Raw genomic sequence first — 27,525 nt, forward strand, 5'->3', positions numbered from 1 at the left:
TTACAAACGTATGTTGTATACAACTGTAAAACGCATACTCGCGGTTCGAAAAGTAAAGGCATTATTATTTCTACACTACAAATTACAGTTTGCCACGAAATCTTAAAAGTCGGAGATTGTCCATGGCCCTCTAACACGCGAATCTAAGGTGCTAACAATATTTACCTTTAGAGCAGATTATAACAACAGCCGCAGAGCTTTGTTCCGAGCCACATGGCAGCTCTGCAGGCTCCTCCCCACTTGGTTTTTCTTGCTCTGATAATAGCCAGCTAGGTAAAAGGTTGCGGGGAGAAGCCCGATTTTTACATAATATGGAAATTGTTAAAAACAGTGGTGCATAGCTTCTTTGGAAAAATCTCAAAAGTCTGACAGAAGAGAAAAGGTGGAAGAGTACTTAATGCACAGTACCCAAGCAAGGTCAACCAGAATAAAGTCGCGACCGTTTGGACAGGTTAAAGCACCAACTTGGGCAGGAAAGTGTTAATTACTAACAAACAAACGGGCAAAACCCGCCACCTTTACTAACATTACAGTCTTGGGAGTGGGGTGGAGCTTTGTTCCTTGTATCTGTCCCATTGGCTGTAGTGCCGGTGATTGTCGTCGGCGGGGAACACCCCAGGAAGAGAGAGACTGTGCCTGCTGCACAAACAGCGTGTTCATTAATCATTGCAGCTGGAAGCTCCTGTTTTTTCCTCTACCAGATAACCTAAACTCACTGATCTAGTAGCTAAGTAAGGTTTTTCTGCACACTGGATCTCCATGCACAATAACCCATAACATAATTTTACGTCTTTCTGCAGACTGCAGTATCTACAAGATAAAGATATCATAGCTTGCTTCCAGCAATGAGCTCTGTACCTACTAGTAACAAGACTTTATGGACTCTGACATTAGTAGAACTGTTGCTAATTGCGATTGCTGGCTTAAATAAAGGGTTTGATTTTGATTATAATGCCGATTACTTGTTAGAAGACGAAAATCATGAAAACATCGATTATAAAGACCCTTGTAAAGCTGGTGAGTAGATTTTGTTTTGTAACTTTAGTCATACTTCCTAAATATCTATTTTGTCACAGATTCTCTAATTGATGTTTGTATCATCAGCAATGATGACTTTTGGACGCAGATGATGTATGCATGCAGATTATTTGAATTCGTTCTAAGTTTGTGAGCTCCGAAGTTTTTGGTCCATTTTATGGTACTGCATGTTGGCCTATTGTCTTACATGATTGATCCTGCGATAATGAAAGCTGTTTTTACTCGCTTGATTGTACTTATTGGCACTTGTACATTCCAACTACGGAGCTGGAGAGCCAGATATTGTTTGATTAACAGCACTAGTCAGTGCGGGGCGTACACCGCTGAAGCGTGAGTGATGGATGTGTAAAGTATAAATAAAGTGTGCAGATGCTCAGGGAGATTTTCAAGTTCAGAGCTGCGTGCACCATATCATGATCTGATGAAATGGATACACGCTTTAATATTTTTGTTCTGTTATTGGCCGCCAGTGATGAATGTCATTGGCACTTGTTGCGTGTACCACGGCACGGACGTGGTGGTTTCATCTGAGTGTCGGTGTGTTTGTGTTTTTAAAAAGCATGACTTTTCACTAATAAATAAATGCTGCAGTCCCACGCATAAGACATGGTGAAACCGGTTTTTTCTCCGTGGGATGCAGTGGAGTTGCTGCTCTGCAGAGGGCAACCTCTTTAAACTAATTATATGCTAGGAAACTGATGCAGTTCTGTAACCCACATTCACTGACATCATAATCTGTAAAAAATAAAAAGTAAACGGAACAGTCATCATCTTTGCAACCTGAAATCGATATAGAACAAAAGTCTTTTGCAGAGTTAAGGGAGACTTATAAATAACACGCGTCTAGTATGCCCATCGAATGATGACAGAAGTGTTGTGTATTTATTATACTGAAGTTGCCCCTGTCCAGTCGATTTAAGATATTAATGAGGTTTGAGCACCAAGTTTCACTTGTTACTTAATTTATCTTAGTTTAGTGTTTCATTGCGGTCATGTCATTTGTGGCCAGTTTTCATCAAGGTTCTTCCCAAAGCACCTAACTTATCTACGTTACTAGATTGTCCGGTTATTTAGTTGCTATTCTTTCATTATTGTGCCTGCTACGTCTGGGCAACTCATCTCAAACAACAGATTTCCCCAGGAATATGTTTAACTTTTTTACCTGGGTCACTTGTGAAACTGTCTTTTCAGCTCTTTTCTTCTGTTTGGGGAAGTACACCTTGTGTAGATACAGAAAATTAACTACTATACCCCTTCTATCATTGTAAGCAGGCTCTAGTGCTATTTCCGTCTTACATGACCACAACTGACATGTATACGAATCAAAATAATTTAAATAGCTTGCTTTTACTTCTTACAAATGATCTTTTCCTCATATCCCTTAAATGACTTGATCTCACCTTACTTAGGATAGCTCTTAGGATACTTCCACATTCTGATTTTTTGAAGTCACACTATTATTATCCTGTTCATTTTGTGCTCATTTTTTATTGCTGCAGAATGCAGTGTGTGTGCCTGAATGTACAGTGATCACTTAAAGATAACCTTTACAGTGCCTTTTGAATGCACACTGTCTCTGTTTGAAACAGAAATTGTGTTGAAGGTTGTATTATATGTTTATCATTGTATCTACGTTGTAATACATTCATGAATCCTTTAATCTCATCATTAAAAGATGCCATCTCTGAGAACTGGTCTAATGACTTTAGTATATTGACTCTGTACATTTTTGTCTAATGTTTTAGTCAGACATTTTTTATTCTGCAATGACTTGTGTTTTTTGTCCCATTTCATAATTCAAAAGGGTCAAATGTGTATCAGACCATTTTACTTGTTTCACAAACCATCAATAAATAAGCAAGTAATATAGACTAAATCTGTGTCAGTTCAGTTTGAAGTCTCTTAGGATAGTTAGAGGAAACATTCAGCATTATATGAGTTTGCATAAAAGAATAGGATATTTTTGTAAGAGTTTAGTTTTTGGCTGTAAGCTGGGATGTAGTTAAAACAGGGAATGTACATGGAAGGTATGTAGCTTCACAAATCTATAGGCAGGGCACACCGTTTGGTTGTGCTTAGTATTTGCAAGCAAATATTCTGTTTGAAATAATAGGAATGAAAGCATCAGAGCTAGAAAAGCTGCTGTTTGGCTTGATGCTGGGGGGGCATTCTTAGAGCCTAGAATGCTTAAATGCCATCTTCAAATTATTGTTTTTCAAAAGAACTAGGTCACTGTATGGCATAAACCATGTTCTGGGCTTGGAACAGTTCCAGTTCTGCAGGGTCATCATATGTAGACATAAGCACTATTTTAAAAAGTGCACCAATGGATTTTTAAACTTGCACAAAATTCTCTTAGAGCCTAGAATGCTTAAATGCCACCTTCAAATTATTGTTTTTCAAAAGAACTAGGTCACTGTATGGCATAAACCATGTTCTGGGCTTGGAACAGTTCCAGTTCTGCAGGGTCATCATATGTAGACATAAGCACTATTTTAAAAAGTGCACCAATGGATTTTTAAACTTGCACAAAATTCTCTTAGAGCCTAGAATGCTTAAATGCCACCTTCAAATTATTGTTTTTCAAAAGAACTAGGTCACTGTATGGCATAAACCATGTTCTGGGCTTGGAACAGTTCCAGTTCTGCAGGGTCATCATATGTAGACATAAGCACTATTTTAAAAAGTGCACCAATGTATTTTTAAACTTGCACAAAATTCTGCTTAACATGTAGAATTGAATAAACATATGAGGCAGAGTATGAGAACATTACTAAAGGGCAGTATTATGTTATGTAGTGCACTCCGTATGAGCCTGTATGTTTTTATTTGGTCAGTATGCACAGAATCTTTTATTGATTATAGTGTGTGATGTTCAGATTAATTTTGTTTTATTGACCTTGTCATTTATGTTGGATGTGGTGTAATCTAATTTAGGTGTGCATCAAAGCCTCATCAAGTCTGTTTCTTAAAGACTGAATGCTTACAGCTGTAAGACTTCCTGTCACCAACAGTTAAAGGCTGTAAGTTGGTGCAGTATTGCTTATTATGCCTGTTAGATTATTCTGCATATACATAGGCTGGACAGCTTTGTCTGTCAATTAAAATGACCACATCATTTCATTACAATACCTTTCTTGTGTTGATTTTGTGGAGTAGCTGAAGTATTGCACTAATTCTGTGTGTTATCTATAATTATGTCTTTATGTTCATAGTGCATGAATGTTCAGTTATTGTAAGGTGCTGAGAATCTCAAGCATGCACACCTCAAAAATTAAAGCACCAGGAGCAAATTTTGCCTTTATATTAAAGTTTGAAAACAATTAAAAAAATCACAGACTGCTTATATTACTTTTGCCTGTTTTTCTAATACTGTAGTATTCTGATTAAAATGTGCACCAGTTGTACTGAAATGTATATTTATTAAACCAGCATGATTCAGAAATACTCTGTGGATTTATTCACTTTTCTCATGATGATGAGTGCCTTAAGATCTTCATGCTATTTTTAAAGACTATATAACCTCAGAAAATTTTTTAATTTTAATGATTATGTTAGTTCAGTTCTTTTTATTCTGCCTCAATGGTATAACTCAGTAAACTGTTAAGATTTTGATTTTATAGCCGACATTCTCATTGCTGCTTCCTTTGTGATTGAAACAGTGATGAGAGAGTTTTATATGACATGAACCAAGGTTAGCGGCAAGGTAAATGTGCTGACAGTTTACTCTGATCGCTCTTGAAGCAGACTCAGTTTACCTAAGGTTACATACTTTGCGCATGTCCTTGTGTATGAACAAACCTTGCAGCTTCAATGATTTCAGATCCTTTTGATGTTAACTAGAAGGTAAACTGTCTACAGAGTATTTGACAACAGTTTATAGTCCTGTTCTGCAGCTCTTTTTGTACCTCAAAGCCTGTTAGGAGGCGAGCTCTGGTCATATATGAATATATCAGCATTTAAAGTGCAGACCTTCACCTTATCAAATGAACTTCACTTAGATTACATTTTTTTTTTATTTTGATTTTTTTTTCTGAAATGCTTGTCCAAAGCAAATGAGCATAACTTGCAGGATAGTAGAAATACTGCATAAGGTTGTTTCAGTCTTACTTTCTTTGTAAAGATATTTTATATTTTCTTTGCATCTAAAATTGAATGGAGTTTGCTGCTGCATGTTATCAGAGTGGCCTAAGGACTTTGGTCTGGCTAAGTGACTTGTGTGGGAGTTACACAGAAAGTAAATGGGATTGTGATGGAAGTCATTCACAACTTTCTACCTTAGCAACTGAATATTTTTGGACAGCCAGACATCCTAAAGATAGCTGCTGTTCTCAATATTTTGATGAATTTCTTTCTGAACAGCATACATTTTTACATTTTTTCCCTGATGCCATATATTTTGCACTTTGTAAACCTTTATGTGAAATACTATAACTTCTCTAATTTAGTTTTGCGGTTATTACTGTAGTACTTGTTAGAAGGATTCTTATATAGAGACTACAGAGGAGGAAGTTAAAACAGTAGTTACTGTATGCAAATAAAAAGATTGTAGCTTTATGTCATAGTTATTTATTTATTTAATTGTGCTTGCCGACTGGGGTAGGGCACTTATCTACATGCACTTTTTTCAGACTCATCCTGGGAGCACTGTCTCCTTACGTGATTTTGCTCAGTCGCACAGTTAATCAAACAGAGGTTGAAGAAGTTAAACCCTGGGCCACAGGAAGCAACTCATTAAACAGCTTAAACCTCTGTGTCAGCATCTGTTCTGTTGTTGAACTTGAATTTCACAAACTCTTAGATAAACTGAAGCCAGAGCTGTAGCAAGAGAATTTTGTTCACTGGACTGCACACCTGATTAACCCTCCCCCCGCTGTCGATAATAATGGCAATGATCAGAGCAACATTTTTTTGTGTTCCAATATCTTTCTTTCCTACAAAAAGTTGTAGGTACACTGGGTGAATGAAAAATATAGAGTACCCACACCAGTTAATTGGATTAATTTTTCAATACTGACACTGCAGTGCAGTATAGAATGGTACAGCACTCTTTAGTGTGCTATACTTTGAATGAGATGTTAAAACAAGGCCCCATCTGCCTGAGAGTTTCCCTATTAAGTAAGCAAACACTTAATATAGCGAACGCTGTTTAATCGACAGCTAAATGTCGAAGACACAGAACAGCGATTTTTTTTTCCCCAGGGAAAAAATCACTGGGCTGTTTTCGAGACTTTGCCATTTCCTCCAGTGTGGTGCACTCTCGGAGTTGGTATATTTAAGTAGGGGGTGGTGTGGGGGGCACAGCCCCCCACTTTATTTTGTGTTTGTGTTTTTTTTTTTTTTGCGAACCAGCGATTTTTTTTCCCCTGGAAAAAAGTCGCTGTTCCGTTTGTTCGGAATTTTGTGTTTTCGTTTTTTGGGTTGATTATTCAGCATTCACTATTTTAAGGGTTCTCTGTTATAATATAGACCCTGCCTAAGATGGTGGTAGCTCAGGTGGATGTAAAAGACCCATGGCACTTGTTGAAAGGAGTAGAGGTGCTTTATTAAAATTTTCATTATTTTTTTTTACCTTAAATAACTTTTAAATCAATTATTTACATTCTAATTGTTTTCATTCATACGTAAACTATTTGCAAGTTATCAGTGCAAAAGAACTAAACTACTTAGTGTCATTCATTATTTTTTCCCTTTATATTTACCCTCTATCCCCCGTTTTTTTCCCTAACCACCTTCTTATTTTAGTTAATACATAATTTTCTTCCATTTTCTTCTTATATAACAAATTTTCACATATCTTTTCCATAATAGCTCATATTGTCACAGACAGTACTTTATCCCATTTATCAATATAACATCTGTTTACTTTGTCATACTTCCCATATAGTATCATTTCCATGTTATACATTTAAATCCTTTCCATATATATTCATGATATACATTTAAATTATTCCCATATATATATATATATATATATATATATATATATATATATATATTCATGATATACATTTAAATTCTTCCCATATATATATATTCATAATATACATTTAAATCATTCCCATATATATTCATGATATGCTTTTAAATCCTTCCCATATATATTGATGATATGCTTTTAAATCCTTTCCATATATATTCATGATATACATTTAAATCCTTTCCATATATATTCATAATATACATTTAAATCCTTTCCATATATATTCATAATATACATTTAAATCCTTCCCATATATATTCATGATATACATTTAAATCCTTCCCATAGATATTCATAATATACATTTAAATCCTTCCCATATATGTTTATTTTTAATCTTTCCCAAAATTCTTTATTCTTTTGCAGTCCAAAAAAAGTGTTTTGTTTTTTTCTTTTTCACTACAGTCACATTTTTTCTCTTCCATAGCCTTATATTTCATACTCCCTTTCACTGATAACTTGTCTAATAACATTTTCCACAAAAAATCCTCTGCTACATAAACATTTTCCTTCTGATTTTTATTGACATTTATCCCAAATTCTTTTAATTTCTTTCATGGATACACAACATTTTTTTCCAAAATCGTATTATATCATTCTTTTCCCATCAACTTCATTTACTTTAAATTCCATAATGTCATTTTATTATTTTACTCTTCTGTCTTTTTTCGTCCCATACGTTTGTGTATTTTCATATATTTTACTTATCATTTCTTGTTGCCTTTCTTGTACCTTTCTCATCTCTCAAAATAAATGCATAAACACTTAACATACCACTGGATTTTTTAAATGCAAACTACCTTCTTTTTTTGTTATAAATTATCCCTTTTCTCATCAGGTTTAGCCTTGAGCACCAAAATGATGGTAAAACAATCTCCAGTAACTCTTTTTTTTCCATTTGAGTGAGAAAACATATCCGCTAAATATGTCCTTTTCCTAATAAGTAAATATTCAACATGCAAATCTTTTTCTACCAAGAAACTATTTTTTATTTTTTCAAGCATTTCTCTCCATTGACTTATTGCACTTTCACCTTCAGCAAATATTATTCTCAAATTCCTTTCCTTTCTTGTAAAATATATTCTATATATTTTTTATCTCACCAAATCCCTTACACTTCATTTTGTTAAAAAATTATTTTGCAGTTAAACAACCTTTTTGATCCTTATTACAACCTCCATTATCTATTCATTGCTTTTTGTTATTCGGACTAAATCTTTTGCATATGTCATGCATATTGGTAAAATAATTTAGTTATACATGTCTGTACTACTGCATTCATTGCTAATGCACATACTCATTGGGCATCCCTGTTTTACTCCTCTCTTAATACTTATTTTTCCTGTCCAATCTGTCATAATTTGTGCCAATGTATTTGCATACCATTTCTTTATTACATTCATATTTTTTTCTCCTATACCATATGCCTCTAAAATCTGCCACATTACTTCATGGCTCACTTTATCAAAGGCTTTAACTACGTCACATGCTGTCAGTCTGTCTTTCAGTATTGTCTCTTTCTTTCACTATAATTAATATTACTTTCATCTCTTTTATTTATTTATTTTTGCCATAGATCCCTTCTTGTGTTGTCTCATCCAATACTTTCTCCATCATTTTTGGAGTTTTTTCATAAACATTTTATGATCAGTATTCCATAGGGTTAGCATTGTCGCCTCACAGCAAGAGACTCTCTCTGGTTCGACTTTCGGCTGGAGTGCCTTCTGTGCAGAATCTGCATGTCCTCCTTGTAGTTGAATTCATTTTAAAAGACCTACAGGTAGGTGCGTGCATGAGTGGTTGTGCCTTCCTTGAAGGATGGGCACCGGGCTAGCAACTCAACACTGTAAAGATTCACTGCCAATCATTAGCCGACCGGAGTTCCGCTGTGGCGACCCCTAACCAGGAAAAGCCAAAAGGCAGCTATTCCATAGTGTTATATGTTTGTAGTTTTAATAGCTATTTTCATCCCTTTTCCATATAACATTTTATCATTCCACCACATGTCTTCTTCCATTATATCTTCCTTCATCCACTCAAATAATATTAAAAAAAACCTTCTCTTTCATCTTTATTTATTTCCTTTCAATACTCTACTATCCAATCATGGAGATGATTAACCATTACCCTCTTTTGTCACATTCCATATTTCTTCTGTTGTATAATTTTCTAAAAAATGTTTACTTTTTCAGATTTTTTTCCACTTTCCATTTTCTTGCCTATCTATTTTCTCTTTTTCAAACATTTTCTGTACCACCTCTATAATATATTCTTTTTTTGTATTTAATATCTCCTTTGCATCTAAGATAGAAGGAAGGATGAATGGTCTCATTTTCACTTATTTTCTTAAATAAAGGGAAACCTCCTTTTTCTTTCCTTTCATGAAAAAATACCTGTATAACATAATTTTTACTTTTTTTCTTTTCATACATCTGTTTTTCTATTTCCCTTACTTTTTAATTTCCTTGTTCCCTCTCTTTCTCACAATTCATTACAATTTCATCTTATTTCTTTGTTTTTATTCTTCTTTCCACCTCAGATGTATTTTTATACTTCTGCTTATACATTACCAACCACTTTGTCCAATTTTTGTAAAGCAGTCTCATTGTCATATGAGCTTTCCACAGTATTTATTTCTCTTATAATTTCTTCCCCCTTTTTAAACTCTTCTGTTAATATCTATATATATTTTTTTTCATTTGGCTGCTCCCATTAGGGGTCACCACAGTATATCATCTGTTTCCATTTCTTCCTGTCTTCTGCATCTTGCTCTGTCACACCAGCCACCTGCATGTCCTGTCTCAACACACAAATTAACCTTATCTTTGGCCTTCCTCTTTTCTTCTTACCTGGCAGCTCCATCCTTAGCATCCTTCTCCCAATATACCCAGCATCCCTCCTCAGCACATGTCCTAATCAACACAATCTTGCCTCTCTGGCTTTTTCTCCAAACTGTCCAACCTGAGCTGATCCTGTAATGTACTCATTTCTAATCCTGTCCATTTTCATCACACCCAATGCAAATCTTAACATCTTTTACTCTGCCACCTACAGCTCTGACTCCTGTCTTTTTGTCAGGGCCACTGTTTCTAACCCATGTAACATTACATGTCTTACTACCATGTTGTAGACCTTCCCTATCACTCTTACTAGTACCCGTTTGTCACAAATGACTCCTGACACTTTTCTCCACTCACTCTACCCTGCATGCACTCTCTTCTTTACCTCACTTCCACACTCACCATTACTCTGAACTGTTGATCCCAAGTATTTAAACTCATCCACCTTCACCACCTCTAGTCCCTACATCCTCATTCCTCTGTCCTCCCTCTCATTCACACACATATATATTCTGTCTTAGTCCTGCTGACCTTCGTTCCTCTCCCCTCTAGAAGATATCTCCACCTCTCCGGGGTCTCCTCAACCTGTTCTCTACTGTCACTACAGATCAGAATGTCATCCGCAAACATCATAGTTCACAGGGACTCCTGTCTGATCTCGTCTGTCAACCTGTCCATCACCATTGCAAATAAGAAAGGGCTCAGAACTGATCCTTGATGTCATTCCACTTCCACCTTAAACACATCAGTCACTCTTACCACAGACCTCACCACTGTCACACTGCCCTTGTACATATCCTGTACCACTCTTGCATACCTCTCTGCCACTCCCGACTTCCTCATACAGTACCAGAACTCCTCTCTAGGCACCCTGTCATATGCTTTCTCTAAGTCCACAAAGACATAAAGCAACTCCTTCTGACCTTCTCTATACTTCTCCATCAACACTCTCAGAGCAAACATTGCATCTGTAGTGCTCTTTCCTGGCATGAATGAAACCATACCGCTGCTCACTCATCATCACCTCCCTTCTTAAAATAGCTTCCACTACTCTTTCCTGTAACTTCATGCTGTGACTGATCAGTTTTATCCCTCTGTAGTTATTACAGCTCTGCACATCACCCTTATTCTTACAAATCGTACCAATACACTTCTTTTCCACTCACCGGATATCCTCTCACTTTCCAAGATTTCATTAAACAATCTGGTTAAAAACCCACTGCCATCTCTCCTAAACACCTCTATGCTTCCAGAGGTATGTCATCTGGATTAACAACCTTTCCATTCCTCATCCTCTTCATAGCTGTCCTTACTTCCTTCTTGCTAATCCGTTGCACTTCCTGATTCACTATCCCCACATCATCCAACCTTCTCTGTCTCTCATTCTCTTTATTCATTAGCCACTCAAAGTACTTTTTCCATCTGCTCAACACACTTTCCTCACTTGTGAGTATGTTTCTCTCATGATCCTTTATCACCCTAACCTGCTGCACATCTTTCCCAGCTCGGTCCCTCTGTCTAGCCAATTGGTACAGGTCCTTTTAATTCCCTCCATAGTGTCCAACCTTTCATACAACTGACCATATGCCTTTTACTTAGCTTTTACCACCTCTCTCTTCACCGTACACATCGTCTCCTTATATTCATGTCTATTTTCCTCATATCTCTAACAAACCGACTTCTTCTTCACCAACCTCTTCCTCTGTATATTCTCCTGTACTTCATCATTCCACCACCAGGTCTCCTTGTCCTCCTTCCTCTGTCCAGGTGTCACACCAAGCACCTTTTTAGCTGTCTCTCCTTAACACCATACCTACTTATCACCTCCTCATCCCCTCTGTTTCCTTCACCAGCATGCCCATTGAAATCTGCTCCAGTCACCACTCTCTCACCCCTGGGTACACTCACCACCACTTCATCCAACTCCCTCCAAAATTTTTCTTTCTCATCCATCACACACCCAACTTGCAGAGTGTATGCAGTAACAGCATTCATCATCACACCATCAATTTCCAGCTTTGTAAAAATCACTCTGTCCAACACTTTTTTTCAACTCCAAAACACTCTTGACATACTGTTCCTTCAGGATAACCCCTACCCCATTTCTCCTCCCATCTATGGTAGAACAATTTGAACCCTCCTCCAATACTCCTGGCCTTATTACCCTTACATCTGGTCTCCTGCACACAAAGCATATCAACCTTCCTTCTCTCTATAATATTAGCTATCTCTCTCCCTTTACCAGTCGTACTATCAAGATTCAAAGTTCCTACCCTCACCTCCACACTCCTAACCTTCCTGCTCTCCTTCTGCCTCCGGGCATGCCCTCCCCCTCTTCTTCTCCTTTGGCCAACAGTAGCCCAATTTCCACCAGTACCCTGTTAGCTAACAGTACTGGTGACGGTCATTGTTAACCTGGGCCTCAACCCATCTGGTATGAAAATCTGTATTGTCCGCATATTTGATCTGGCAAAAATTTTACACTTGATGCCCTTCCTGATGTAACCCTCCCCATTTATCCGGAGTTGGGACCAGCACAAAGAAATAAACTGGTTTGTGCATCCCCCATTGGCTGGGTTCTATCTATCTCTTTTTCTGCCTTTTATTATTTTGCTGTCTTCCCCTGTTCTAGCCCATACTGCTCTATGATCTGAAAACTCTGCCATATGTACATTTATTTCATGTCTTTAGAGTAAACTATGTAAGTATTTTCAGTCTTAGAAATCCCCCCTTTATATGTCCATTCTCTCTTATTTCCTGCTTTTAAGTGTACACATTTTATTAATTCCATTATCACCTTAATATCCTGTGGGTTTTTCATTTTCTTTCCTTGTATTACAGTTAAAATCTGAACAATTTGTTGACATGTACTAACACAATTTATTTTAATTTCTTCAAACAGCTGTTTTCTGTCTAGTATATTAGTATATACATAAATCAGTATTAATCTTGTGCAGTTTCATCTCATTCTTATGTCACGTATCACTATCCTTCCTGGTCTACTATTGTTACATCTAGAATTCTTATTTCTTCATTTTTTGTAAGCATTCTTATTCCAGAACATATCTGATTTCCTAATGACAAAATCACCCCTTCCCCAATAGTGCCTGCATCATTTTCCTTTTTTTTTTGTTACATCTGGTATCTAGCAACAAAAAACACCCTTTTTTATTTTTACACCATTCTTCCACTACCAAACCTCTTACATAAGTTCTATTGTTATTCATATTTAATGTTAAAATTCCTTTATCATCTTTTTCATATTTTCTTTTCCTTCTGCTGAGTCTCCCTCCAATTGATTTTTTTCATGATCATCTTTTTGTTCTTCTCCTGGCTCCATTTCTCCCTCTTCTTCATCTTCACTTTCAAAAATTGCAAATCTGTTCTCTTCCTGTATATTAATAATATCACTTTGAACTGTTATTTCTTTTCTAATTGCCTCTTCTTTGTTTAACCTTTTTTTCAGTATCCCCTTCCCTCATACCACCTTCACTTTCAACATCTTCTGTAGTAATATTTTCTACCACTTGTCTTTCTTCTGAGCTTTCCTCTTCATCTACTCTTTCCTTTTCCAGTATGGGACAGTCAAACCAGATGTGCACAAAATATTTACATTTTCTACAAGCAGGCTTACAGTTTTTGCTTGTATGTCTTCTCTTTCCCCAACTTAGCCACATCTTCATTTGTTACAGTCTTGTACTAAATGATTTTCATCCCCACAGAAACAACATGCTTTAGGTCAGCCCCAGTACCTAACAAATTCTCTCTTCCCATTCACAATTAATGATTTGAAATATGTTGAATTTTCTCATCTTTGACATCCACAGTTACCCATACTTCCCACCTCCAGGCCAAGCATTTCTTTCAGCGCATATTCTTTTAACTTTATGTACTTTACTACAGAGTGAAAGAAAAAAAAAAACATTTTTTATGCTCATCCATATCTGAAGTCCTAAATTGCTCATTTATTTTTTTTAGTTGTAGTGTCAAGCTGTGTAATAATAATTCTTTCCATGGTATTACTGTGTTTCTTTTACAGCCTCATTCAGAGTTTTTCCATGAAGTTAAAACTTTAATATGTCACCTTACAGAAATTTTCAGCTCTCAAATTTATTGGTGCTTTTATGTCTTCAATGTCAAACCCAATGGTGAAATAATACTATCCTTGATGTTATACCTGTTCACACTGACATAATCTTTGCTTTTTTTATTCTCACTAGTCGTTGTCATCTCGGTGGCCATTGAGAAATTGCAAATATTTGTCTCCTTTCAGTTCCTTCTTCCAATCTTCCTTGCCCTGCTGCATCTGCATAATTTCTTCTTTCTTGTAACAAAAAACCCTGTTGCAGAATTAAACCCGTAAAACTGGCTACTTAACCAGCCAGCTTCCCCTCAGTTTCTTCACCCTGTAAAACTCTCTCCACCATGTCACTCCATCTTGCTTCCACTCCTTTCTTTGGCTCTGCCCGGTTCATCAAATTTATCAGCACTTGTGTGTCCAGTCCTCCAATTTCCAACTCTGTGACAGTTATTTCATCTCTTTTTCCTTCCTTCAGTAGGTATTTCCCCTGTTCCTCTCTCCATCTGTGCTGCACTCTCTTCCATTCTGGGACTGCTGGAACTGCAGTAGCAGCACTCCAGCCCCACATAGCAGCTCCAGCGAGTGCTTCACTTCCTCTACTGCAAATAAAATGGGATGCTTTATTATATTAGCAAGTTTACATCTGTCTTTCTTTCTTCATTTACACATTAACTATGTAAAATGTTTCATTAAGATCTACATTTTCATAAATGCAGTTAACATTCATTTCATCCCTACCCTTTCCATCGTAACTTCTTTATGTCATATGTTACTTCCTTATCATCTTTTATGGCAATTCTTCACATCTTCTTTTCCATAAACAAGTAACAATGAATAAGATTGCATCCCGTTCTTCAGTTTCTTTTTCATTTCTAGCCTTACATTTCCCATATAGCACCATGTCAATATCAAATTTTAAATACTTTCCAATCATAAACGTCTTTGAATAATGTCCCAAAACATTAATTTTTCATATAATCCAAAAACAATTGTTGTGATGTCTCTTCAGTGTTACAGATATTATACATTCTGTTTTCTATCATTTTATATTTCATGTTACTTTTTACTGGCAATTTGCCCAGTAATAAACGCCACATAAAATTGCTGGCTTCAAAAATGGATTCACATCTCTCCTACCTTCCTTATTGCTTTCTTCTATTCACCCCATTTCTTTATTTTTTATACCATTCTTTTCATTTCTACTTCATTTATATCAATTTTTCAAGTCTTTATTTTACTTTCATATTCCTTCTCATTCAAACCTTTTTCTCCTTTCCTTAAACCCACCCATCCACATACCTTTGTATTTTTCAAATAACAAATTTCCTAGCATTGTCTTTTCTTCAGCCACTAATTTAAACACCCAAAACAAATTTATTAATGCTAAGGTAGCAACTGGATATATTAAATTCAAGCCCACCCTTTTCTTTTACATTATAAACTACCCCTCTTTTGGTTGGATTCAACCTTGTTCCCCACACAAAAAAAAAAAAATCAAAAAAAGTATCCTGCAGACAGTTCAGTTTCCATACATCATGGAAACATATAAGCACTACCTATGTATGCTAGCTTTCTTAAAATATATGTGTTTAACATATATACCCTTTTTTGGGACAACTTGAAGCATCCTCCATCAATCTGTCATTTTGTTTTGCATTTTTTAGAACTTCTCTCCAATGTTTTATCACTATTTGTTCCCTTCCAAACTGAAGACCTGGAACACCAGTTTCACTGCTGGTAAAACAATTTATTGTCATTCTTACCACATCTCCAAACCCCTTACTTTTTCACTTATTTAACCATGGTTTTACTGTACCCCAAAATTGCTTTGTTTCAAAAATGTTCTCTCATACAGTGTTTGTTCTTGGTTACTAAACCAAACAGTCAGTGTAGGTTAACATTAATGGCAACTTTATCCCTTCCTTAACTTCCCATCTACCATCCTCTAACCGTGATCTACATATCTATATAGCTGTATTCATTACCATCCGAAAACATGTTCAATGGACAGCCTTGCTATACCCCTCTTCCATGTCTTGTCCTTTTCCTACCCAATCACCATCACAGACACACAGGAATTTGTATACATTGTCCTCACTATCCTTATTTGTTTCTCCTGTTTTGTATTCTGTTAAAATATTCAACATTTTCACATTATCAATACTGTCACATACCCCAGTCATCATGTACTATTATTTTTCCTTCTCCTTCCCCCTTATCTATACACTCAGCCACTTCTTTAACTATCATTAGCATTTCATTTACTTGTTCCTTCTAACCCCATAAACCCTTGTCCATTCTTTTTTCATGACATCCATTATTCTTCTCTGAATAATCATCGTAGATATTTTATAGTCACTACTGCCCAATGGTATTGGTTTCCAGTTTTTTTATTTCTTCCTTTTTCCATATACATTTTGTAACCACTTTACAAATTTCATCTTAATGTTTTATATCTTCCTCCATTGATTTGTTTCATATTTCCTGAAAATCATCCTTTTTCATTATCTGACATTTATGTATGAAAAGCATTTATTCAACTATTTATATATGCATTGACTCAAGGTTTTAAAACATTGTAATTCAGCTGGGTTTGCATCTTTCTATTCATCATAGTTACATTTTTTTACATACTCTCTTCAGCACATTGTGTTTATAGTATTATATAAATTGTTTACTTTGCATTTTTATACTGCATTTCTATATAGTATGTACTATTATTGTATTTTAACTTCATCATGGTTGTGTGAATTTTATGCTTCTGTGCTTCATGAATGTTACATACTACAACTCCCATAATTCCTATTTGTGACATTGCCTGCTCTGTGGTATCCACTCGATTTAATTGGCTATTTTATATTTAAATGCGTCATCAGTGGTAGACAAAAACTATTCTGATGAAGTCTGCGTGAAGTTGATTTTAAAAGAAAGCTCTCAGTTTTTTATTTTATTTCAATATACGTTTGGTTGCAGTGCTGGTTGGTCCTTTTGTCCAATCTTTTAGATGATAGTTTAATGCTATTCTAGGTTTATTGGGATACAATAAAAAGTTTAACATTAGTTTGTTAAATTGATGTATACATTCTTTAAAAAGAGGAAGAGAAATAGCTTGTATAAGATATAATATAATATTTCTGGAAATATAAGTATGTTAATTAAGAGCAACCTGTCCTCTATTGAAAAAAATATTCCAACTATCCACAAGTTGTTTTATTTTATTTTAAATATTGGTATAATTAATTGTTGTTTTGTTAAATTTTGATAATGTAATATCTAGATACTTAATTTTGTTATGTAGAACCATATAATTAGAAAACTTCTTATCCACATTTTTCTTATTACAGTTTATAAGTAAAAAATTTACTTTTATTATAATTAAATTTAAGGCTAGAAATCTTTTGGAAGAGTTCCATTGTCTCAAATAAAGCTTGTAACAAACTGCCATAATTATGCAAGGTTAATAGGATATCATCTGCAAACAGCTGAATTTTACAGTTTAAATGATTACTAAAGAATATACTTTTGATGTAAGTGTTCAATCTGATCCAATTCACAAATGGTTCTATGACTAAAACAAATAGTAATGGAGACAATGGACATCCTTGCTTAGTACCTTTGGTAATTGTAATTGGTCTAGATCTATACGATCCAATCTCTACATAAGCTAGAACATTTTCATATAGTAATCTATACTCTTCCAGGGCTAGCAGTAAATAATCTTAGTGAACTGAATCAAAGGCACTATTACTGTCTAGACTTACTAGAATCAAGCTTCCTTTTGTAATATTAACATAGTCAGTTATTGTTAAGAACTCCTTTAGTATTATTATATGTGTTTCTATTCCGTATAAAACCAGTTTGATCTTCAATCAGTAACGGTAAAAACTGTTTAATTCTGTTAACATGTATTGCCATAAAAATCTTATAATCAGCATTTAATAAGGATATTGGTCTATAAATTGAGCATTATTTTCCATCTTTTTCTGACTTTAATATTGGAGAAATTAATGTATATTTCCATGATGGAGGAATATTTTTTGCTTCTTTAGCCAATGCAAAGACTCTTAATATTGCCAAGTCTTCCTTAGGTAATAATTTATACATTTCTGGAAGAATACTGTTAAAGAAATGGGAAAATATCCCAACCCTCAAAGACCTTATTCAACCATACTATGCATCTAGATCCCTTTGCTGAAACAATAAACTACTCCTCCAGGTCACCAAAGGAAAAAACACAGCAGGTGAAGCCCTCTTCTCCAACTATATTTTCAAGCTTTGGAACTCTCTGCCCAATCCACTAATGACCACCTCCGCATCTAAACAGTTTTAAAAAAACTCCCCAAAACCCACCTTGCAAACTCCTGGCTTTGCTCCTGTCACAGTCCATGTTAGACCCCTTCAAACCACCCTTCCAACCTTCCTTCAGTACTATACTAGACTACCTCCTTAAACATTGAACTCATTCAACAAACTCCTTGTAGAGTCATATAGCAAACTTATCTCTATCAATTTTTAATGTTTTGATCATACCTATATATCTTGTTGTTTCAAAGCTCTGTGCACTGAAATTAAGTACAAATACTCATGATGTATTAAATGTTCTTGCTATAATTCCTGTTGTTTAACTCTTGTGAAACTATTACTGTTGTAAATGTTTTTGCTATAATTACTTTTGTTTAACTCCTGTAAAACTATCATTGTATTAGCGTTATGTATCAAATCAGTGCTTTTAAAACTTGGCTACTATACTATATACTACTGACTTTGTACTGTATGACATTGGAGCTTTTCTCCCCAGGCCTCCACTGAAAAAGGACACATGACCAGATAGACTTTCCCGGTTAACAAATGTAAAAATAAAATAAATAATAAATAATCCCAGGTGCTTTATTTAATTTTAATTTACTAACTTGAGATTTAAATTCTGGCATTGAAATTGGCTTATCTATTAGCTTTATTTGGTCTACAATTAACTTATTTTTGATATGTTTCATAAAAAAGAATTTTATTATACCCTGTGGTTCTATTACTGGATTACATAAGTTAATTGAATTAAAGTGTATTTTAAAGTCCTCTAAAATGTCTTCTAAATCTGAAACCTTTTTCCTAGTTTCAGGAATATAAACTTAATTTATTTGATAAGATGTAATAATCCCCTTTGTTCTGTTTACTAATCTATGTTGGTTTTTAGAATTCATAGAATAAAAACCCATTTTAATCTTCTCTAAATTAATCATAGTTTTATGGTGTAATGTTTCTAAATATTTTTTATTCATCTCATCAAGATTTTTTATTAGGTTTTTATTACCTTTATGGATATCTAATATTAGTTTGTCAACCTTCATTTGCAGCTCTAATAATTTATTATTCCATTCTTTTTTCTTATTAATATACCAGGATAGAACTTTGCCATATAGATAGGATTTTGAAGAATCCCACACATACATCTCAGATATACTCTCTGTTAAATTTGCATTTATAAAAGATTGAATTTCCTTGTTATAAAATTCCTTAAAATATTTCAGGTTAGTTATATATGATGGAATTCTATTAACAGAAGTACTTTATTTGCATTCATTTCCAGTTCAAATGTAATTGCATTATGATCAGATAGGGGGCATGTGGCAACCTTAACTTTATCTATTTTTCCATAATTTCACTTGAAATATATACTTTGTCTGTTCTCGACTGGGTACCATGTCAATGTGAATAATGTGTAAAAATAATGAATTTGTATCTGTGAATTCATTTATGTCCTTAATATTAAACATATCTATGAAGTCTATTAATGCCTTGGCTGACGTTGGTTTCCTATGCTTATTTGTTGTGTTAGTATCATAATCATTCATATACAGTTAAAGTCTCCAACTAAAATTATACTTCCTTTAGTATGGTGTTTAATCTCCTCAAATTGTTACTTAAACACTTTAACTCCTAACCCAGGAGTCCAATGAAGGTTTATAAAAGTGCATATTTTTCTATTTATTTCCAAAGATACTAGACAAAACATCCCAGATCTATCATTGTATACATTTTAATTTTAAACATTAATTCAGAATTTTTCCATAACATTGCAACACCTTTTTTTATTTATAATGTGAGCTAACAAGTACTGAATATTATTATTAAGTATGTTAATGTCTTCCTGTAATAAACGTGCCTCTTATAAAAATACAACTTGAGCTTTAAAATTTTTAGATATTTGCTTAAAACTCTCATTTGCAATTGTTATTCAGACCATTGATATTGATAGAAATACACTTCATATATAATGTCTCAGTGGAAATATAGGTAGCCACATGCTCTTAATATAAGAAAAGTAAAAGAAGTAAAAAAAAAAGTAAAAGAAAATATGACTGAAAATAATTGTATATGTTTATCAAACAAGCTTAAGTTATTGATGTTCATAGACAATGAATTATAGGTAATTAAACACTGAAATATTAAACATTTAAATAAAATGTAGACCCCATGTCTGAATAGCTTTCTATTCAAACGATCCCTCTAAAGTCTCCTCCCAAGTCACACCTCGCCTTTAGCTATTTGAGATTGCACTTTATCCAGAAAGTTACTTATTAAACAAATATTAACAAATTAATAATACAATTTTAATACCAAAATTATTCTGCAAGTCATTTATATTAAAGTATAGTGCAATTATCCCTCACTGGTAAGATCAGACCATAAACTGATCTCACTGGATATTTACATCCCGACCCCACCCCCTGCCCAGAAAACCACAGTGAAAAACTTCTCTAAAGCAAATTTCACACTCCTCAAAACTGAGGTGGAATCCTTCAAAGCCCCCGGGCCTGTGGAAAATACGGCCCAGACCGCAGAATCCTTTATAAATGCATTCTATGAACACCTTCAGGAATGCATGGATCATGCAATCCCAAATAAAACCAAGACCCAATCCTCCAAAGGCAGGCGACCTGTCTGGTGGACCCCAGCCATAAACAAACTATACAATAGAAGGAGGAGGCTACTACATGATAGAGCAAAATCCCAAAAGGGAAGGCATCTCTGATCAGTATTAGCAAAAAACTAAGGGCACTCATAAAATCGTCAAAGGCCAGCTTCGAGAGAAAAATTGCACAGGACACTAAAGATAATCACAAGGCTTTCTTTAGTTATGTTAGGAACCTGGGTGGGAATTCACAGATATGCTCAGAATTAGTCCAAAATGACAACAAATACACTGATCCCACAGACATTGCCAATATCCTAGCTGACAGGTTCAGCGCAAACTCCCCCCCCCTCCCCACCAAAAGTGCAAATATCTATCCCAGCAGAGTGCTGCCCCCCCCGACATCTCAGATGCTCAGGTGGGAGCCGCCCTCTCCAAAGCAAAAACACAGCATCAATGGGACCAGACGGTGTCCCAGGCTGCGTCCTACATGAACTCCAAGAAGAGCTAAACCCAAACATAAAACTACTGTTCAATCTCAGCCTTACTACAGGATATGTACCCAAAGAGTGGCGTGCAGCAACAGTGGTCCCTCTCCACAAAGGTGGTGCCTCAACGGACCCTGGAAACTATCGCCCCATAAGCCTGACTAGCTTGGTCTGCAAAGCTATGGAAAGGATCATTATGGACCTCATAAATAAAGATATTGGGGACCTACAGACACTGGATCCTACCCAGTTTGGCTTTGTTAAGGGCAGATCCTGCCTCTTAAACCTGGTTGACTTCTTTGAAACAGTCACCAAGGCCATTGACGAAGGGAAGGTGGTCCACACAGCCTATCTGGACCTTGCAAAGCCTTGATACAATACCCCACTCGGGCATTATAGATAAGCTCACCAGCTTAAATATAAACCCCTATGTCACTAGATGGGTTGCAAACTGGCTCAAGGACAGAACCCACATGGTTAGAATTGCTGGAGCCATGTCAGACTCCAAACCAGTTACAAGTGGCGTCCCACAAGGCTCAGTCCTGGGACCTCTCTTGTTTGGTATATATTTCTCGGAGGTACAGGCCAACACGGAAGGACTGTGGCTGATCAAGTTCGCAGATGACTGCAAACTGGGTGCCATAATCGACTCTCCAGCCGACACAAGCATCCTCCAAAAGGGCCTCATAGAAACAGACAACTGGTGCCAGAGCCATGGCCTCAAGCTAAATGCCAAAAAGTGTATAATCATCCCCTTTGGCAAAAACAAAGTGCCCACAAATTACCACATAGGTGGTAATCCATTAAGTACAGAAGAAGTCATTAGGGACCTGGGGACCCAAGTTGATAGCAATCTCTCATTTGACAACCACGTGGCCAAAGTGGTTAGAAAAACATTTTATATAACCCACCTAATCATGAAGGGATTCACATCTAGATTAGGGGAGGTCATCGTGCCTCTTTACTCGTCCCTCATCAGGCCCATAATCGAGTACAATGCCCCTTTTGGGATGTACCTTACCAAACACCTGCAGCAACTGGAAAGACCCCAAAAGTACCTCACCAAGAGGATCAAAGGGCTCAAACAGATGCCATATGCTGCCCGGTTAAAGAAACTCCAGCTCTACTCAGTGGCATACCGACTGCTCAGAGGTGACCTGTGCCTGACGTATAAGGCCATGTCCAACCCGAATTAAGGGACATGCTGCACCTCAAAAATCCAAATCCCATCGAGCTACGCTGAGAGACTTGAACCTCAGCACTGAAATAAATAGGACATGCTGGAGGGACAGATTCATAACCCAGAGGCTCCCTTCACTATGGAATAAAATCCCAGTCCAGGTTAGGCAGAGTCCCTCATTGACTCTGTTCAAGAGGAATCTTGATGAGTGGATGGGAGATCATAGGTTTACCCCTGGTATCACTTCTGTGTCACTGTTAGACAGAGGTACAGTATACTAACCTCGAAAAAGGGCATAGCAAAATTAATTTAAAATGGGTGGCGAAAGCCAAACATACTCTGGCTAGGCTTATAAATGCCCTAGGGCAGATAGCCTAGTATGAACCTATGAACCTATGAACCTAAATATAAAATTATATTAAAATATGTGCTTATAATCTTATATATTACTAACTGAGATGGCATAGGTTTACATATGCATGTGTGTGCGTAAAATGATGTGAGTTCAAAAAAGAATAAATCTGGTATACCTTTAGAAGTATACAACATGAATCCCATTCAGCATTCAAGAACCATGTTACTAACAACCTTAAACAGCATTGTAATGTATGATACGTGAACTCATAAAATAAAAGGTATGTTATCTTAAGTAAACCTTGAGAAAACTAGAATTTTGTAACCTAGCAGTATAATTTCCATTGATATTGTACAGTTTAAAATGTTGCTTGCACATATATTATTAAACAAAATGTGGATTACCTAATTAAGTAGGTATTTTACCTGAAATAACAAAATATATAAGGTGTCATTTTATTTATTAAGTAGTGACCTAAAGCAGTTATGAAAAAACATTTACTTCAATTATAAATGTGCTTCATTTCAAACATGAATCATAACCCTGTTTTAGTATTTATCATGGGAGGTTTAACCATTAATAAGTGACCCGTCATTTAATGAGGATCTGATGAATAAAAGTCCTCACCTTCACAATAAATTGAACATTGGAGGGATTTAAAAAGATATAGAGATACTAAGAAAAAAGTAATGTTCTTTATAAAAAAATTGTAATCCTGTCTTGTACAAATGAAAGCTCTCACCTCTCTCCTCACCATTTGTACACAAGATAATGTATTAGCAAACCATATCTTGCCTATAAAATATCAGTCAAGTCATAATAAACTTTATTGTCATTTAGAACTACACATATGTAGCCTAAACAAAATTTTGTGCATCAGCTCAATTTTTGAGATCACAAAGGAAAGTGAAACAACACATATGTTGTTGTTGTTGTGTCTTTCGGCTTTTCCCGGTTAGGGGTCGCCACAGCGGAACTCCGGTCCGCTAATGATTGGCAGTAGATTTTTAGGTGCCGAGTTGCCTGCCCTGACGCACAACCTTCAATGAAGGTATGCCCATTCACGCATGTCTCCACACAGAAGACGCTCTAGCTGAGAATCGAACAGGACAACGTCTTACTGTGAGGCAACAACGCTACCGCAGCACCACCACCACAGTAACTGAAACAACACATATAAGTAGAGGAATAAACATACCTACCAAATACAGTACTACTCTCAATACACTCAAGAAAGAGCAGAGACATTTACCAACACTCATATACGAAAAGAATATCTTAAATGCAAGTATTTATGTCTGAGGAGATGCATATCTGTAATAAATAACAGTGTGTTAATTTGTACCTGTAAATCATCTCTCTCTCTCTATATATATATATATATATATATATATATATATATATATATATATATATATATGTGTATATATATATATATATATATATATGTGTGTATATATATATATATATATATATGTGTATATATATATATATATATATATATGTGTATATATATATATATATATATATATATATTTATATATATATATATATATATATATATATGTATATATATATATATATATATATATATATATATATATGTATATAGATTTAGAAGCAAGCACCAAGTTAACATTTCTTCTGTGCTGTTGTAAGCCTAACCTATTTTCCTCAAAAGTAAGAATTAAATATTTCTATTCGTAGAATGGGCTAATGTGCTACAACATGTATCTATCAGTGCTTGAATTGAAATAGGCTTTTATACTTCATATAACATCAGTAACATATACATATTTTTATGTGGAAGGAAACAGCAATATATCTTAATGCATCTAAAATACATAATAAAGTGAGAGTGAAGGACCATTATGATTCACACTTTCTTTTCATATATCATAAAACATATACTTGTAATGCTTTATATGTTCCATGTACTTCGGTAACTTAACAACATTAAGTATCATTAACAGTCATCAGGCTTAAGAGGTATCAAGAAAGACAAATTCAGAATTTAAGTCAGACTCTAAGCTCTCTTTGTTCATCAGGGAAAGCTGAGAAATAAATATTTTACCCAGGCAGCATAATTTTCAACTTTCAAGACCTTCATAAACTATCTATACCCTTTATTCACATCTCTAGCTTATTGCTAAAATAACTATAACTTTCCAGCAATTAATTAACAATACTGTGATGCCTGAAGTCAATAACAAATGTCAGACACTGTTTATACTGTCATGTCTGAAGTCAGTAATGTATGGCAGACATTCTATTTTCTATTTTGATATCCTTGGTAATATTAGCATCAATGTAAAATCTGTTATTTCATCTGCCCACTTGAACCACAACTCCCCCCAAAAAGGATAAGTACCTTTAACCCCCCGATCCTCCAGTATTCGCAGCTTCACTACAGTATTTTATGTCTTCATAGAATATTTAAGTTAAAGGTAAGTATCACTTTAAGGTTAAACCAGGATTGGCTCTTTTGTAACCGTTGACCCTGAACTTGACATTATTACTCTGCCATCCTGATTTTCTCTCAACCATCCACTTGATTGGAAAACAGCCCACAAACCAAAGAAGACAAGAAGAAGAAGAAAAGAAAAAAAAAACTCTTCCAGCTTGTGACCTCAGCGAGAAGCTTAGAGACTATCTGAACATGAAAGCGATCCAAAAATGACACCAGGTGTAGCTTGAGCCTATCTCCAGTTTTGAAAGGAAAACCAACTCATTTGCAAAATCTACTTAAGGGAAACCAATCCACATAAAACGGCTTCCAAAGAGCAACTCACTAAACACAAGAAACACCCTCCAAGCCATCACCATCACTAAAATCTCATAACTTCAGTCATACAGGAAGACAAAAGGGTCCAAATGGAGAGATGATGGGGGTCTGAATGGAGAAATGATAGGTCAGCATGCAAGGGATAGTGTTGCAGAAATTGAATTCATCCTCCAGTCTTGGTAAGTACTTTCATGAGGTGGACCCTATTTTCACAAAATCTCACCAAAACAACACTGATATATAGACTATATTTATGTAGCATATATCATGGATAGAAGTAGGTTAAAAATTAAAAAAAGATAGCTGGATGCACAAGAACCAAGATAAAAAAAATATGAACATAAGAAAGAAAGAAAAGATTTGATATGGTGCAATATTTATACAAAGGAGAAAGCCAAATTAATCAATATAAAGAATGCACCCCCAAAGATATTCGAAGAGAAATACAGGCAAAGGCATCTAGATATGGAAAATTTCACAATAAAAAAATATCACAAAGAGGGAATGTAGAAAAGATGATAAGTAAAGTAGAAGTTAAAAAAATAGAAGATGATGTTAACACAAGTTATATCACAGCATGATAGAGTGAGTCCTCAAAGTAAGGAGAAGCAGGAAGATCTTGAGACATCTGAAGAAGAAATGTGGACATGGGAATGAAAAATAGATTTAATATGGTGTAATATTTATGCAAGGGAGAAAGCAAAACATAACCAATACAAAAGAGCAGCACCAAAGATATATGAAGAGAAATACAGGCAAAGGAATCAGGACATGGAAAACTTTACAATACAAAAAATAAGAAGACAAAGAGGAAAAGGAGATTAGTAATGGAGAAGTTAAAGAAATAGAAACTGAGGTTATGGAGTACCTGCAAAGTGAAGGATTTAGTGTAGAAAATCTAATTCAGAAAGCACCACAACGGGGTAGAGCAATGGATATCCAAATTAAGGTGAAACCAGTGGAACAGGAAGCAATTGGTCAGGTGCCACATAAAGATATTTTGGAGCTTTCCACAGGAAACCAGCATAAATGTTCACTTGAAGCTAGACAGCAAGGGAAGGAACAGGAATCTGTGGAAACTCTGATGCAGTTAATGTTGAGGAGTGATAGACCAGTGAGTTCCCATATGACAGAGCAACGGATGGCACAGGATGAAATTGAAGAGAATGTACCACAGGAAGATGTTATAGAACTTTCTAAAGAATGCCCGCAGGAGATAGAAAACAAAAAATGTGCCCTCTATTTAGAAGAAAATGAGTTAAGAGAATAGTTGAATGATTTAATAGACATAGACATTTTTAAGATCAATGAAAGAAATAGACTGCAGAAGGTCAATAAAACTCGGAAAATCAGAAGTTTGATAAAAACAAATGAACACAGTAATTAGGACTGTCCATAGAGATCTATGCGATATAACCAAAGTAAACAGGATATTTTACTGTGCAGCTAAATTAATAACTGGTAAATTTCTACCACAAGAACACAGGGTAGTGAGGGAAAGGAAGGGGAGAAACTGAATACAGTCATGGAAGTATTCTTCTTCTTCTTTCGGCTTTTCTCGGTCAGGGGTCACCACAGCGGATCACCCGTCCACTCATAATTGGCAGTGGAGTTTTACAAAGTCGAGTTGTCAGCCCGGCGCCCAACCTTCCACAGAAGGCACGCACATCCACACACTCATACCTAGGGCCAATTTAGAGTGTCCAATCCACCTAGAGCATGTCTTTAGGATGTGGGAGGAAACCAGAGCACCCAGAGGAAACCCACGCGACCACAGGGAGGACATGCAGACTCTGTACAGAAGGCACCCCAACTGAGGAACGAACCGGAGAACCTCTTGCTGTGAGGCGGCAATGCTAACCACT

General features: G+C 35.6%; 1 protein-coding gene across 1 annotated transcript in view; it reads left to right on the plus strand.

Moving 5' to 3' along the window:
- Positions 1–622: 622 nt before the first annotated feature.
- TLL2 (tolloid like 2) overlaps positions 623–27,525 on the plus strand; it is a 2,712,623-nt gene continuing 2,685,720 nt past the window's right edge. The window contains exon 1 of the mRNA XM_044056577.1: positions 623–1,017. Within this exon, the coding sequence (XP_043912512.1) occupies positions 846–1,017 (172 nt within the window). The 5' untranslated portion in view covers positions 623–845. The remainder of the gene's footprint in view (positions 1,018–27,525) is intronic.

Source organism: Protopterus annectens, chromosome 14.part0, assembly GCF_019279795.1.
Source record: "Protopterus annectens isolate FY-2018-M chromosome 14.part0, PAN1.0, whole genome shotgun sequence".
Lineage (NCBI taxonomy): Eukaryota > Metazoa > Chordata > Ceratodontiformes > Protopteridae > Protopterus > Protopterus annectens.